General features: G+C 38.6%; 1 protein-coding gene across 1 annotated transcript in view; it reads left to right on the top strand.

Annotated features, from left to right (window-relative positions):
• Nucleotides 1-8,128, top strand: part of LOC118182677 (ninjurin-1-like) — a 29,780-nt gene extending 21,652 nt beyond the window's left edge. The window contains exon 3 of the mRNA XM_035352068.2: nucleotides 7,371-8,128. Coding sequence (XP_035207959.1) covers nucleotides 7,371-7,643 — 273 coding nt within the window. The 3' untranslated portion in view covers nucleotides 7,644-8,128. The remainder of the gene's footprint in view (nucleotides 1-7,370) is intronic.
• The last annotated feature ends 9,373 nt before the right edge of the window (nucleotides 8,129-17,501 follow it).

The raw sequence follows: 17,501 nt of genomic DNA, 5'->3' as shown, positions 1-17,501 counted from the left end.
ATTGAGTATATCATGTACACGAGGTACACATTACATATATAGGGAAAATATATGTAACAAAAATATACATAGATGAATAAGTACGCATGATGCTTATAATGAATTAACGTATAAATAAGTCTCCTACATTGGATACACAATACACATACAGAGGTAAATAAATAATACATATGGATAAGTAGATACGCATACGTTATGTTTATAATGAAGTGACCTAGGTATTATGAGGTCGCCTCATTAAATACATATTATACTTACAGCAATAAATTAAATATATACATATTCCTGGGTAAGTAGATACAGTGGTGCACATTGCGCACTGATACGCTTTACGCGTATCATAATTATGAAGAGTACACTTGGATACTTAGTCACCTATTAGATATACGTAACACGTACATGGTAATACTAAATACATATGTATAGATAAGTAGATATGCATACATGAGAGATACATTGCATACACATTATACTCTAAGTACATTGCATCTACATATAAATATGCATTGAAATATTCACATATATAGGGAATTATACTTGATTACGTTCATCTTCGAGTTCATTACGTTATACTTTGAGTACATTACATCTGCATATAAACATACGTTGAATTATTCTCATGTATGATGAATTCACACTCACTGAATACAAACGTAGTATTATAAGATACATTATACATGATTCATTAGAATGGACAGACCCAGTACTCTTATATTTTAAGATAATACTGTACGACTTGTCAGAGGTCCTTATCCAATCCAGACGGTTTTTCCATCTTACTAATCTTAATTGTTAGATGTCGTTGTTTCACTAGAAACTTCCGGAAAGGGCTAGAAGAGAAACACGCTAATGTGACAATCAAAATCAATCATAAAAACAACTTTGTATTTAGCGTAGGTATAATGAAAACACTCAATCGATTTCGAAGGCAGCTAAAGGTCCCTCCTCATCAGGAGAAAGAAATACCTAGAAAGAAGAAAATAAAGGAGAAGGAGTCACAGAAACACGTGGTCCTTATCAGTACTGCACGTGGTTATAACTAGATTTTTAATCAGAGTTGCACTGGCCGCCTACTTTTACTGAGCCAGGCTATCTGATCGAGCATGAAAAATTAGCGAAATTAAAATAGGGAGCGGGGGGCAAATGCACCTTACGCTCAAAATCTGAACTTCAAATAATGGAAAGCAACCACTGAACGGATTTTTATACCCTCTAGTAGTACCAAACGCGAGGAGGTAACGCCATCTATCGGCAAAAATAACTGAATTAAGATAGTAGAATTTTAAAGGCATTAGGAAGAACTGGATTGGACTTCAAATCATTAACTAAACCTGCTAAATCTTTGTGAATGTGAAAAGCCTCAAGAAAATCCAATTCACCTATGGAAGAAGCCTTTTGGATAATTTTTGCAGATCCAAAATCAAAATTATGGTTAAAAGTCCAACTATGATACGCTATTGAAGACTTGTTAATTTCGCCTCTTCTGACATAAGATTCATGTTCCTTGATACGAAACTTCAACGCTCTTTTCGTTTGGCCGATATGTCTTAAACCACACTGACACGTATAAATTCCCCAAGAATTCAAGACAGAAACGCAATCTTTTAGAATCGAAGGGTGAATTTTATTAATAGGGGAGAAACCGACTTGAAAATTGAATTTCTGGAGAATCTGTGCAATTTTATAGCTAACAGAAGGATAAAATGGAAGCACGACAAGGTCATTAATATTATTTCTAACAGTGGAATGTCTTTTTTGATGGGAAATGGATTCTACTATAGTTTGGTACTACCAGAGGGTATAAAAATCCGTTCAGTGGTTGCTTTCCATTATTTGAAGTTCAGATTTTGAGCGTAAGGTGCATTTGCCCCCCCCCCGCTCCCTATTTTAACTTCGCTAATTTTTCATGCTCGATCAGATAGCCTGGCTCAGTAAAAGTAGGCGGCCAGTGCAACTCTGATTAAAAATCTAGTTATAACCACGTGCAGTGCTGATAAGTACCACGTGTTTCTGTGACTCCTTCTCCTTTATTTTCTTCTTTCTAGGTATTTCTTTCTCCTGATGAGGAGGGACCTTTAGCTGCCCTCGAAATAGATTGAGTGTTTCATTATACCTACGCTAAATACAAGGTTGTTTTTACGATTTTGATTTTCCGGAAAGGGTTTGGTTTGTGATGGGAAATCTGATGTGCGTTGCAGTGGTGAGTGAGCAGCTGGTAAGGTATTGCTCCGGAGTGCCTACTTCTCCGCATGTGCAACTTCTATCTGTTTCACTGATTCCAAATCTGTGGAAATACTCTGGAAATGGGCCGTGTCCGGTAATATACCTGACCAGCTGTGGGTTGGTGACTAACCGCATCGGGTCCACATACCCAAAATGATAGTCCTGCGGCCTGTTGTGCTGCAATCCCACTCTTCCTGCCATTGTGCCGTAGCTTTGAGTCTGAGTGACTTTTTCAGGTCGGAAATAGGCCAGGGGATGTTGACATGGGTGTGTGTGCTTCTCTTGTGGCAGCCAGCCTCTTTAGCAAGGCGTTTCATTTCCGTCATGGCCGGCGTGGGCCTTCACCCAACCTATTCTAATGTTCCTATTTTGGTACTCAAGTAGATCATTTTGAATTTCTGTGATTATGGCCGAGAAATGTTCCGGATTGCTAATAGCGTGGAGAGAGGAGAGGCTGTCAGTTTTGATCGAGGCTCTGTAAAGATTTTGATTGAGCGGATGGCCTTGAGCTATGGCCACAGCTTCTCCTTGAAACACACTATTGTGTTCACGCAGCTTCCCTTTCCATTCTGTTACAGTAACTCGAGCTTGTATGGCCACGTAGGCGCACCCGACCTGATCATTAATCTTGGAGCCATCTGTATAAATGACCATGTTACTAGACTGTCTTGTATCGGTTCCAAGAGTGTTAACACGTTGAGCGCCACGCGTATGTTTTAGGCAATCCCTTTCAGGCCACGCGCTTCTCTTGAAAGCGCTGGTAATGTAGGGCCAGTGATTCGTATCGCGGTAGAAGATAGCAACAAGTTGTGAAAAAGAAGACATTTCGTCGAACAAAAATGCAAGAATATCTAGAAAACGACAACATAAACTCCGAAGAAAACCGGGAAAAGCCTCTAAAGTACGAAAATATTGTAAATTATGTTATGATAAAAATGCAACAGAAGCTGGTAGAAAGACTAAGAGTGTTGTTACATTTTGTAATAGCTGTAATGGAGAACCGTTTTTATATTTACCGTATTATGGGTCGAGGTGGATGCTCTGTGTTAACCTTTTGGAAGGTACAAATAGGGCGCAGCCCCATCCACCTAATCGACAAGATTTTATGACAAACAATTGCAAGGTATTCCATTTCAGAGGTATTCCAGCAACTCTGCCATTCCTGGTTAGGTAGTCTGTGCCTTGTTCTGTTACAATGGTAATGGCCTGTGCCGTAGCTGCCTGGGCACGCTGCAGGTTTATTTGGATGCATTTGGTGGTATCTCCGGTGTGTCTGGTTCCGCTGTTGATTATACTTCCCAGAGTTTTGTGCGGAGCAGGAGAATCAGCAGTTTGGAGTGATGCTGCGGATGTACTGGGCAGTACGCTGGTATTCGGGACAATCTGCGCTATATGCTGGGTGGCAGAAGTTGTGCCTGGTACCGTGTCTATGGTATGCGTCCCCGCAGTTAATGCATTCTGGCTCTGTTGCTGAGCATTCCTGGATTCTATGGTTGCCGGCGCAGAAGGCACAGTGTTGTTTCCCGCTCTTGCATTGATCTTGCGTGTGACCAAGTTCCTGGCACCTGTAGCATCTTCTGATACCCGTGATGTTATACCTGATTCTGTGATGTTATGGACGTTCCAGCCAGTGAATATCTTTCTTGTGGACATAACTGCGTGGAAGCTGGATGGCTCACACTCCACGATCCATCGTACCCTGTTGCCTCTCCGCTCTTTAAGTCTAAACAGGGCTTTAAGTGTACTTTCTGGAACTCCTGCTGTGGAACTGAGCTCAGTAATGAGATCTTCTGCCTTAATGCTATCTGGCACGTTGTGGAGGGTGCAACGTGGTTTCCTACGTTGTCTGTCCTAGATTGTGGCTTGGACTTCTGCTCGTGCAAGATGGTTCTTGAGTTTGTGGACATCTTCCGCTGTGTTGCAGAAGACCTCTAAAGACCCGTCCACACGAGTACGCTCGAAACGTAGCTGACGAACGCGCTTTTATGTTAACAGCGTAAAAGCGTCCAAACGAGTACGCTTGCGAAGAGTGCGTTTAACCAATAGAATTATTTTGCGCAAAAATCACGTGACGCTGTAATATAGCGTCAACAGAGCTGTATCTTATTACTTCGCTGTTCTTCTGTATGTTTTGCGGCAAGGTGTCCGAATCAGATGATTTTTTTATAGCTGAAACTTTACTATTATGTGCAATTATTAAGCAGAGGCAAAACCGCAAAAAAATGGCAAGAATGAGTCCGAAAGATTTATTTAGAGCGACCTGTTCAAAGAGATTTTTTTTTTTTAGTGCCTTGTTTGCGAAAGGAATATCTGGAATTATTAAATTCCTACTATTAGTTCACACTCTCTGTATATCCTGTTCAAATTTTCAGTACATAAAATGCTTTTTATTCATCCACTCAAGTTCAAATACAATTTTTTAAACTTGCAGTGAATGACACTTGATGTTAATACAGCTTTTTCACATATTAAATTTTTTTAAATTTTTAATTAAAAAAATATGTTTGTATTTTTATTTATTTATTTATTTTTGCATTTTTAAACTTTTCTTTGTGGACCTAAGTAGGAATTGACTTAATTTTTTTTTTGGGGGGGGGCATATTACTTGTTTTTTAATTCCTTCAGGATGAGTATCGACCAGTTTGACAGACTTGCAGATTCTATATCGTATGAAAATTAGGATTTATAAAATTGGTTTGGAATACAGTATATAAAGAGAATTAAATTACTTAATTCTCTTTATATACACCATCCACCATATAATAAAACCAACTTCATATTTTTTTTAACTCGCTCTCCCTTGGTCTTTTGTTTTCCTTTTTATTTATTTTTGAATTTAGAATGAGGTTCAAACTTTGGACAGTTTATAAGAAATTATGTGCATGATAAAATATGCAATAAACTAAAAATAAGAGAGAATTTATAGATGATATATGATAAAGAGGTGCAGATATATTTTTACGTAAGGATTTCTATTTGCATTGCACATTTTTAAACTAAATTAAAAACAATAATAATAATGAATAAAATAAGAAATGAAAACAATAATAATAGGTAAAATAAGAATATAATGATTCATGATTAAATATAAGAAACACGTTTCAAAATGAGAAAAGCTAACTGAATTGTACCGTCTACGGCTGAGTTCGAACTTGCCACCTTTCCATTCCTCCGCTACCAAAGCAGCGCGCTGACCACTCAGCTTTCTGTGATAGCAGTGTTTGTGAAAAATAATGTAACAAGTAGAAGTCGCTGCAAAGGTAATTTAATTAAACTTCAAGAAATGATTGCTGTATGACACAAGTTGTAACTTTCCTCCAAAATTTCGTAATTGTATTTTATTGAATACTCTTTCACAGTCAACTGCTTTATTTTAGAAGTTATTATATTGCTGAAGTTAGTTTTTGGTGTATTTAATATTGGGATATTTATAGAGCTTTTTATTACACATGATATAGCCAATATTTATAAAATTAAGGAGAATTTTGTAAGGCAGAAACTTTGATTTCGTAGAAACTGTAATTTATTTAGGTTCCTATTACTTACGGTGCTATAAATAGGTGAAGCATATGGATATACTGGTCGGATCATTGCTTTATAAGAATACAGTTTTCCCCTTTAATGAGAATTTTAAATGTATACTAATATGTACGGTTTGAGAAATCTGAAAATGGCGTGAACAATGCTGATTATTTTATTGCTGTATACAGTTATATTTCTAAGCAAAAACTCACCTCTGTGTGGCTCTGACGCCATATTGAAACGGGTAAGCAAGAAGGTTTTCTGATTATGACACGTGATAAAAACTCGGTCGGCTATTGGCTATACGCGCGCTTCGCGGGCGAAAAAGCTGAACAGGAGCGTACTCAGTTTCACGTCTTCTGCGTCCTGCGAATTTACGCCGGCGTCAAAAAAGTTACGTCAACTACGTCGGGAGCGTCCTCGTGTGGACGGGCCTTAAGTCCCCTTGCGCGACAGGTGCTATCCTGTTCACTGCAATACTGAGGTTCTTTGGGCTGAAGGTTGGGGCTTTGGCCTGAAGTTCTTTCTTTAGGTCTGTGATTTTTATCACCTAATGGCTTAATTATAAGACTGAAATGTTATTAAAGAATACTTGTGAGATGGACGACGATCACTTGATTTTTAACAAAGGCTGACCACTACAGTCTTTGTTTATTGTTTCCTAGGTTCGGCCCGCCAGCGGCCGAGCGGTAAAATCGCTAAACACTAGTAATTCGATTCAAAGTTTGAATCCCGCGAACGGGCTGGCTGCGTGGTCGTTTCTGTGGTCTTCCCCCATGTGTAACTTGTATATGAACCAGGTTCCCTTAGAAAACCCTCCACGATGGCATCCCTGAGGCAGATAACCCTCGAGGCTTTGCCGTAATCAAATTAACCAAACCAAACCTTCCTAGGTTCATGAATACAAAGGTGAAAGTCAGTACTGCTGTTTCCAACAAATTTGTGTATGTACATATATGTCCTTGGAAGCAGATAAATCGTAAAGCTGCTTCCTGTGCTGAGTCGATAAGACCGCTAAATACTAGTAGTCCCTGGATCAGCTTCTAGCAAACTGGCTGTCTGCACAGTATTCCTCCCCCTTTCTTAACCATTGTATAACGTGAATACAACAATTTCTCTTAGAAAATCCTCCTCTGAAACCATTCGTTCTACAACACGGAGCACTGTCATGCTTTCCATAATTAATGGAACTCAGCTTAATTTTAAAACGAGTTTTCACTTTTAATCGTAGAACTCAACAATTGCCGTGGATATACTGTATATTTCCTGATACTGGTATTTAGTGTATAAAATATTTATGTATATTGCGCTTTTTATATGAACTGCTACAAAGCTCAATAAAATACATTTTCAGGATTTCACTTCTGTTGCATTGATTATTTAATCTAAAATTCTGCCTATTCTATGATCGTTAAAATAAAGGCATGCACCAGGGCTGATGTTATTATTATCGCACAGCATACCAATATAAACTTTAAAAAAAAATGTTGCTAGACCATTTTCATGTTTAATTTGTAAACTGTATGTCACTGAATAATGCTTTGGATTAGGTATTTTAAATTTCACTGACATGTGAATTCAGAAATCCAATTTAATCTAATTACTAATATCTTTTATAATTACAGATTTTAGTTGGCATTCTGTTGGTAGTCGTCGGTCGTTGGAACATCAATAACAGAAAAGAGCAGAATGTAGCCAATGTCACCAACAATATCATCGTTATTCTGATCTTTCTTATTACGGTGGTTAACGTTCTAATCACTGCTTTTGGTGATGAAGATACTGATGACTTCCCAAATCCTAGCCATTGGTCAGAGCCACGAAAAGAACTGATGATAGACGACACTTCTCGCCTCGAAAGGGATCTTAAAGCGACAGCCCAAAACATGGTAGCATGAGTGAGTGGCATAAACTTCAAAAATCCTTGAACTACGTATGCAGCTACTGGACAGAATTATTCATTTGCAAATCATAACTACTGTTGATAATTCATGACATTTTCAATAAATTCAGTCCGATGAAAATGTGACTGAATGGCGATTTTGAAACATTTGTAATTCATTTTCATTCCAGTTGAAGGATTTTCTTTGCGAATGTTTTGACAGTGCCATTTTAGGTCAAGAAGTAGTATGATACTTAAAATAAACATTCAATATTCTTTATATCATCTTATGTCTATTACGATGCATTTTTGGAGCACTTACATTGCTTTGATAGGAAACTAATTTGAATGTTCTTCTCTGTATTTGTTGGCAATTATCTGTTTTTTGACTAAAATCGAATGTTATTTCATCAATGATTTAATAATGCAACTTGAAATTGTACTTTTTGAAATTCATTTAATCACGTAACATCTTAAAATAAAGCTATTTATTAAACTTTGTTTTCTAGATTGTGGCTTTCGGTATTCTGAGAAGTATCAACTACATTGTTGCATTGATTTCATGGGAATCGTATAATTGAAACAATGAATTTTAAAAATGCCTTGTGACAAAATTCAGTTTCTTCTATAAACAACCTCTTAGCCTGTTTAAATCTTGATAGAGTGCAGGGCATGAAACCTTACCTTCTCCCATGGATGCCCACCAGCGGCCGAGCGGTAAAGACGCTGAACACTGGTAGTTCGGTCCAAAGTTCGAATCCCGTGAACGGGCTGGCTGCATGGGTATTTTCGTGGTTTTCCCCATGTGTAACCTGTATACGAGCCAGTTTCCCTTAGAAAGTCCTCCACGAAGGCATCCCTCCCCTCAGGCAGATAGCCCTAGTCTGCTTTGCCATAATAACACCACACCACATTTTAACGATAAACGGAAGTGGGCGAAGCTATTATTCACAGTTTTCAGTGATTTAAACTTTCTGTCACTGATGAATAAAAAAAAAATACTTCTTAGTTGGGAAAAACCGTATAATTCAATCATATATTTCTTTTGATGTAAATTTCAGCCCATTGGGTTTCATATTTAACGATAGCTTATGATAAAAAAAAAAAGCAGCGAATTATGACCTTTCATCGCAATTAAAAACTAAGTATGAAAACTGGACTTTGGGAAGCTATTGTCAATTGAAATTTTGACACAAGTTGTCAAATGGTCTTGGAACTTTATATGTTGTTTAAGACTATGTGTCTGATAAATGTGTTTGCCTTTTTAATTTTGTTTAATCTCTTTTCCTTTGCCGTATTCAAGTAAATAAAACTTCTTGCAGTAGCAGTTTTTCACAGTAGCAGTTCATGTACAATCCCGTTTCATTTATTTTATTGTTTGTAGAAAAGTTCTTATGAACAAAACTAAAATTACTGTCCCTATTTTTTTTAACTTGTGCTTTATATAATTTCTTTTTCTAATCGTGTTCACAATTCCTTCTTTCGATTTCAATTTATTTCTCTAAACCCAGTTAACAGTTATAAACATGGGATGAGAAGGATAAGCCAGAAGAAAATACTTTTTTGTTTCTGAGTAAAGAATGTTCTTTTGCATCTTACAGTTATAGTTTCAAATTTGTATGTCGTAGGAACAAATATATATATATATATATAGTAGGAATATAAAGTAACAGAAATAAGAATTATTTATTTAAGTGTAGTAATATTAATTTAGTAAAAATTCCAAATTTTCATTAATTTTAGACATTTCTTGTCATGAAAATCTTTATCATAATTTAAAGTGATGCAACTATGGAATCGGGGCTCTTGGAAAGTCTAGATGCGGCTCCCGAAATTCTTAAATGCAGTTCCTATTGTCATGAAGCTTAATCACCCCTGGTAGTGTTTTTATGGTTCTACCCATGTGTAATGTAAAGAGCCCGTAGAAAAATTCTCAGAAAAGGTACCTCTTCCCTTCAGAGGGTAACTCTAGTGTGCTTGCCGTAAATAAATACTCCTTTTCAATTCCATATTATTAAGTGGTACACGATTAGCCGAGTGAATAAAACGACTGAAAATTGATCGCTCGACCCGAGCTCGTATTCCAGGGAACTGGCTGGTTGCATGAGTTTAACGTGAATATGAGGCATTTTCTCTTAAGTTCTTTGCAAAGGCAACCTTCCTGTCAGGTTTATAGCTCTCAAGTGCTTTATCTTAAACAGTAACCCGAATTTCATTTAATTAATGGATTTGAGTAACAGGCTTTATGTCAGTTTTCATTTTATTTTACATCTTGTCATGTGTAAAGTTTGTTGCGCCATTCTATGGCCTTCTGGTTTCGGTTTAAAAGTTTTACTTCATGATAGCCTCTTAAAATATACTGCCTGCTAATTGTCTTTTGAAGTTTTCCTCTGTGTTATGCAAGATCCCAGCTTTGCAACTTCATATAAGCAAAAATGGATTTTACTTCCGCTTTAAAGATAAGACCTTGAAGCTGTAGGGAATAGAAACTTCGAGAGTATCACCTGCTATAAATTTCGATTCAAATAAATTTATTTTGAACTGAACCGCTGATTTTGTACAGCAAAATGCTTTTCGTCAATTTTCTTTGTTTCATAATGAAACGCTTTTTTCGTCATTCCTCCTGTATACATACATGGAAAATCAGTAATTAGAACAATAATTGCGAATGAAATAAATTGACCTAAGCAGAAATCGTCCTACCTTCTATAAATACTCGAAATTGGCTAAACTCTAGCTAACATAGAGATATTTCAGTAATTTGAGTACTATTCCGTTACGAGAAAGAAATCAGTTGCAGGAATACGAAAGCATGGCAAGTTCCAGTAACTACTGTAAGAAAGAAAGTGAACAACTAAAGAACAATTTCTGCATCTTTAAAAATATTGCATTAAGTCTCACAATCTATATGCTGTTCCGCCCAACCGGTATAGGGGTTAGCGTCGCTAACTGCCGTGCCGTAGCGACCGGATTCGAATCCCGGAGATGGCATGTATGTTTGTCAATGTATAGTTTTCGTGCAGTATGGCGACACTCTAAATTTGCGTCGAGCCGAAAGCCCTCTCGTATGGTTTGGGGAAAGGAGAGAGGGGTAGAAGACCTTCGAACGCGTTCCCCGGGGTGTTCGCCATCAAAATTGGGGGCGGAACTGAGTTAAGTCGCAGTGTCACCTGAATGATGCTCAAGGCTGTTGCCAACGGCCTGCGTAATCTAGCGCTCCTTACCACGAGGACTTTTGTGGGCTTGGGCTGACTACGTCAGACAAGTGAGCATAAGCGACAGCATTGAACTGTTCTTCAACTTTCGAGTAGCTTCTATTGATGACTCCTCCCTCTGGTGTTTGCGATGGAGACGCTGTGTCGCAAACACAATTTGCAGCACGAAGTAGATGTGACTCAGAAGTCAATATATCGTAAACATTTCGAATAAGTACACCGGGAATATGGAATTTTTCTGTTAACGCTAACAATATTTTGACAGGAGTTTTAAAATATGAAGATTATCAGCATTTCTGATAGAAATAGGAATTCTTGCCACTTTAGTTTAGATAATTTCCCCAAAGGTGGAAATTAGGTCGATACTACGGTTAATCTTAATAGTTAGATTTGGTATCTGTTTCGGATTCAAAACAGAAATTTCTACATCGTCATGAATTATAGTTGGGACCTTTTTATTTCCAACGTAAGTATTTACTCTTTCCAATGGCTGCGTAATAATTCCGTGCCATTTTAATCATTAGGACTCAATCTTTGCTATTATTTTATAACTGGTCTTTTTTTTTTTTTCCCTGCCGTTTCTATTTTGACGATGTGTTTTTTTCAGATTTGTTCTGTCGTGGGCAAACTATAGTGAGGTGCATTATTTTCCACATTTATGTGCCCCCCAAAGTCCTGCTATGCTGCCTCAACGTGGCGGGGGGTGGTCACTGGGCGGAACGGGCGAAGTACGTCGGGAGCCCTAGGCGTGAAGGCCGTTCCAACATGCCCAGCTAAAGCATAGCAGGTGAAGAACCCTCATGGGATTGCCGTCTTGGTGATCGGGTATCACACACCCGGGGCCCCAGTGACCTTTCCTCCTCTCTTTCCTCTCCTCTTGTCTAGCTCTCTCTCCTATTTTTCTCCCTTGTGATTTCCTCTACTGGAGGTTGGGGCTCACTGTGAGATGCAGCTACTACTCTTAGTTTCTGTTTCACCATGGTGAGAATACCGCCTATGCGTTTGCCGTGCATGGTGACCCGTAGGGTGGGAAAGGAGGATCCTGGCAGTTGAGGGGCGAGGTACTGTCCCCAACACACTGCTTTGGCCTCTGCTTCTACTTAAAACGGGAAGCGTTTAGCTGTCCCCGCTAGTGTCAATCGGCTGGCCACTAGTCCTATTGGTCAGTGGCTAGGGGATAAGCTCTCGGAAGTCTCCGCTTTTGGGAAAGCCGACTGTGGGGCTTCAGTTTGCGTATAGGCCCGGCTAGCCCTAACACAGGGATCTGTGTTCTCTTGTTGGGCTCCATGGTGGGTGGGGCGGTCGGGCCCGAAACCTTCTCTCTTTTCAATATGAAAACTTTAACTTCTCCTAACCATATGGATACGAAAAATTCTGGAGCTGCTAAAAGAATTTGTACTTCGACCTTAATTAGCACAAACAAATGTCCAAAGTTCTTAGTTATCACTGGTGAGCTAGAAAATCTATCACCATTCTTCATCCATAAGCATATTGTGGCCTCAGCAGGCGAGCCAAAACGCATAAAAAAGCTCCGTTCAGGATCTCTGCTCATCGAGACTACATCTGATGCACAATCTTCCTCTCTCCTAAAAATGACCAAAATGGGGGAATATTCTATTACTGTATCCCCACATAAGTCTTTGAACACGCCAAGAGGTGTCATTTCGGAAATAGACCTGATATCAGTCTCTGAGGATGAACTTTCAAAAGAACTCGCCGAGCAAAATGTATGTGGCGTCCGCCGAATAAAAGTCCGTAGAGACGGGCAACTCTTCAACACAAAACATCTTAATCTGACTTTCTCCTCTCCAGAGCTACCGAAAGCCATTAAGGCAGGTTATCTGAATTGCCCCATCAGACCTTACGTGCCGAACCCACTGCGCTGCTTCAAGTGTCAACGGTTTGGCCATGCGAAGGCCGCATGCCGGGGAAACCTGGCATGTGCTCGCTGTTCTGCAGGTGGTCACGAAAGTCAGGATTGTGTAGCTGATCCAAAATGTGCAAACTGTCATGCCAATCATCCAGCATACTCACGAAACTGCCCTAAGTGGAAAGAAGAGAAAGAAATACAGCATATTAAGACTATAAGAAAAATCTCCTATCCTGAAGCTAAGAAACTTTTTAGCACGGGTCAGTCAAAAGCAAATGTCTCCTATGCACAAGCCACTAAATCATATCGGTCAATAAGTACACAAACATCGCATAGCACACAGAAGAAGACACCTGAACCAAAAACAAATGACAAAGAAAAAGTCTTTCTTCTACCTCCTCCCAAACAGACAATAGAAAGTCGAGAAATAAAAACACAAGAAACAGAGAGTTCAAAAAAGAAAATCAAAAGCTCAGAAAAGAGAAGCTCAAGCTGAAGCTCTATTGAAGGGACCTTTTCAGACTTTATCGAATCTGAGATGGAAACAGATGGAGGCAGAGATCTCTCGAAAAATGTTCTACCTCACAAAACAAAGAAACAGCATCGAAGCAATAAACATTCCTAATGGCTACTCTCATTTCGTGGAACTGCCGGGGCTTCTATCAGGGTATTGATGGCATTAAGCAACTTATTAATAAATATCGACCTATTTGTATAGCGATACAAGAGACATTCCTCAAACCTGGTAATTTTGCAAAGCTACGTAGATACTCGATGACAAGAAAGGATAAGACATTCAGTGAATGCGCAAGTCGTGGTGTCTGTCTACTCACCTCAATTAATAGCCCTTCGAGTGCTCTCCATTTGGATACTCCTCTCCAAGCAGTTGCAGTATAGTTGAGCATTCGAACACTGACTACTGTCTGTAGTATTTACATCCCGCCTAATGAGAACATTAATTTAAGAGATTTAGAGGATCTAATTGCCCAACTACCAGCTCCGTTTATTCTAGTCGGTGATTTCAATGGACACAATCCCTTGTGGGGTAGTAAAGACACAAACCCACGAGGAAAGCAAATTGAACAGCTACTCCACGACCACTGTCTCTGTATCCTTAACAACGCAGAAAGCACTTATTTTCATAGCCAACAAGGACCTTCCATTCCATGACCTTGCTATTGTTTCTCCACAACTTTTGCCTTTTTGTTTCTTTAATGTCGAGAATTATCTATATAATAGCGATCATTTTCCTATTATCATAAGCATTACAGGAAATAGGAGTGTGTTTATACCTAGAACACCACGCATTTTGTTGGACAAAGCCGACTGGGACTCTTTCTTACATTATGCTCTTTTTACTGAAGAAATAATAAAGAATGTGCACATTGATCAGGCTGTGAAGATCATTACAGATAAAATTATTCAAGCAGCTGATATATGTGTACCAAAAACGTCGGTAAAACAGCCAAAATACCCAAAGCCCTGGTGGAATCCTGAATGCCAGGACGCCATCAGAAAACAAAGGAAAGCTTGGAGCATTTTTCGGCGATATCCTTCAGAATCAAATCTCGTAATATTCAAAAGGGCTAAAGCAAAAGCTCGGCAGGTGCGAAGGAAAAGTCAGAAGAATTCTTGGATCTCGTATGTGTCTTTGATTAGCTCTTCAACTTCGAGTAAGAAGGTGTGGGAGAGAGTCCGGAAAGCGTCCGGTATCTACAAAGAGCACACACTTTCCATTTTAAAGACAAGTGGTGAAACAGTTACTAGTAGGGAAGAAATTGCCAACGCTATTGGACAGAGTTTCTCAGCCGTCTCACACAGTAGTAACTATCCTCTTGAATTTCTTTCTGCAAAAAAATGCATTGAAAAACAACTAATTAATTTCAACTCTCCCAATACTGAACCATATAATCAGGATTTTACTGTGCTTGAACTGAAAAGAACTCTGTTGCAGACAAAAAATTCATGTTCTGGTCCAGATGATATTGCCTATCCTATGCTGAAACATCTTCCTTCCAAGTCATTGGCAACCATCCTCTTTCTCTTTAATAGAGTATGGAAGGAACAAGTCTTTCAAAATGCCTGGAAAAAAGCTTTTGTCATCCCCATTGTTAAACCGGGAAAAGACCCTACTAATCCGTTGAATTACCGTCCCATCGCCCTAACTAGCTGCATCTGCAAACTCTTTGAAAAGATGGTTAACACTCGTCTGGTCTATTATTTAGAGACAAATAATTGTATCTCCCCTTATCAGAACGGTTTTAGAAAAGGAAGAGCAACTATCGATAATATCCTACTCTTAGAAACAGGTATCCGTAGAGCGTTCGTTAGAAGAAATCATTATGTTTCCATTTTCTTTGTTATAGAGAAAGCCTATGATACCACCTGGAGATACGGTATCCTTCGTGACTTATATAATAATGGTTTACGAGGAAACATGCCGATATTCATCAAACATTTCCTACAGGATCGGAAGTTTCATGTGAAGATAGGCGATACACTTTCCGACATGTTCCATCAAGAAGAGGGCGTTCCGCAAGGAAGTGTATTAAGTGTTACATTATTTAGTATAAAAAGTAACTCTATTTTAAAACAACTGCCTCCAGCAGTCCAGGGTATGCTCTATGTCGATAACCTGCAAGTCAGTTGCGAGGGAGAAGACCTGAAAGACATTGAATGTAAACTGCAGACTTCTCTCAATAGAATTGTTAAATGGTCACAGGAAAATGGTTTTAGATTCTCTACTCAAAAGACTGTGTGTGTACATTTCTGTCGAAAGAAAATTCCTCACCCTGACCCCGAACTTTATATGCAAGATGTGCTGATTCCTGTAGAAAAGGAAATAAAATTCCTAGGAATGATATTTGACCATAAGCTTACGTTCCTCCCCCATATTACCTATCTAAAAAAGAAATGTTTAAAAACTATGAATATTCTGAAAGTACTGTCAAATACTTCTTGGGGTGCTGATCGAAGCTCAATGCTTTTCATATATAGAGCTCTCATTCGTTCGAAACTAGATTATGGTTCAATCATTTATGGGTCGGCAAGGCCTTCAGTATTAGCCAAACTTGATCCGATACATCACCATGCACTTCGGATATGCACTGGTGCCTTTAGAACTTCTCCAATGGAAAGCTTATATGTGGAAAGTAACGAGACCTCCCTGCGGTTAAGACGTGAAAATCTTTGTTTTAAGCATTATTTCAAAGTCTTATCACATACCGAAAATCACGACCATGACATATCAGGCACGACCATCATGTGTCCCATCTTTCGGCTTGCGGATGAGTGCTTTGGTGGAGGAGTATAATTTGTCTAATATAGATATACAGATGGAGGATTTTTTTGGAATTCCTTCCTGGGAGGATTGGAGAATCCATTCTCTGGATACTTTTCGACACTGGAGTAAATCACAAACTAATGAAATCATCTACAAGCAGATATTTTTTCAACATAGAAACAAATATAGGAAATATATCCCTCTATATACAGACGGATCAAAATCCCAGGATCATGTTGGCGCTGCTTTCGTCACAGAAAAAACAATAGTAGGGGTTCGATTACATACAGTTTGCTCTGTGCTTACTTCTGAGCTTACTGCAATCCATCTGGCTTTGACTTACCTTTCAAAACAAAAGTACATAAAATTTATTATCTACACAGATTCCATGAGTGCCTTAATGTCATTGAAAAATCACGCTCAATGTACTCATCCAGTTGCAATCAGAATCCTGGAGTTGAATCCTTCTTTAAAAATTCGGGGATACCAGATTCTATATTCGTGGATCCCTGGACACGTTGCCATTAAGGGGAATGAATTGGCGGATATTGCAGCTAAAACCGCAACCACAATGTACAATCTTCAGATTCCACTAGCAGACATCAAAGGGTTTGTCAAAAGCAAAATCCTCAGCAAATGGCAGAAGCAATGGGATGACAAAGTATATAACAAGCTGAGAAATGTAAAACCCACCATTGGATACTGGCCATGTATGGCTAATAGAAAGGAAGATGTCCTCTTGACTCGACTGAGAATTTTCCATTGTCGCCTGACCCATGAGTATCTTCTGAAGGGAGAAGAGAATCCCAGCTGCCCAAACTGCAATGCAGATCTGACAGTCTATCATATCTTGGTGGAATGTCTGAGTTTTAATTATTTTCGCCAAAAACATTTTAATTGTTCAGAGCTGGACTTAGGAAATTTAATTGGAAAAACACATCATCGTAATTTGTTTCTGTTTTTAAAAGATATTGGCTTTTATAATAGACTTTAACCTGTTTTTTAAAAGATATCAGCTCTTATAGACTGTAATCTGTCTCTTCTTACCTAAGCTGGAAGTTTTTACAAATGACTAATTGCATTGTTACCATTTGTCTGGCGCAGATAACCTTGACAGGTTTTGTGCCAAATTACAATAATCCAATCCAATCCACATTTATGTGATAACATTTTTGTGTAGATTTACTTTTATTTACATTGTTTCTCATACGAGGCAGGATATATTTAGATTCTCTTAAAAACTAGGATGACTTAAGCTACATTTTCATCAGTATTAGAAGTTCTTTTGTTTAACGCCGTGCCGTTGTTTACAATTTCTTTAGCTTAATCCTTAGATTTTAACCAATTTCATCCTGTTTTGATTTTGATGCAAGTTGCGGTTTCTCTATCTAACGTTTGGAAAATTTTATCTGAAACTATTTGCTGACAGAATGTATCAAAGGCACTAGTATAAATGCGAACTGAACACGTAATGCTTTAGGCTCGCGTCCTGCTCTTCGAAAATTC

This window comes from Stegodyphus dumicola, chromosome X1 (genome assembly GCF_044657685.1).
Source record: "Stegodyphus dumicola isolate Sdum_Otavi_A_Nest chromosome X1, ASM4465768v1".
NCBI classification, from domain to species: Eukaryota; Metazoa; Arthropoda; class Arachnida; order Araneae; family Eresidae; genus Stegodyphus; species Stegodyphus dumicola.
This window is presented reverse-complemented; position numbering and strand designations above follow the sequence as displayed.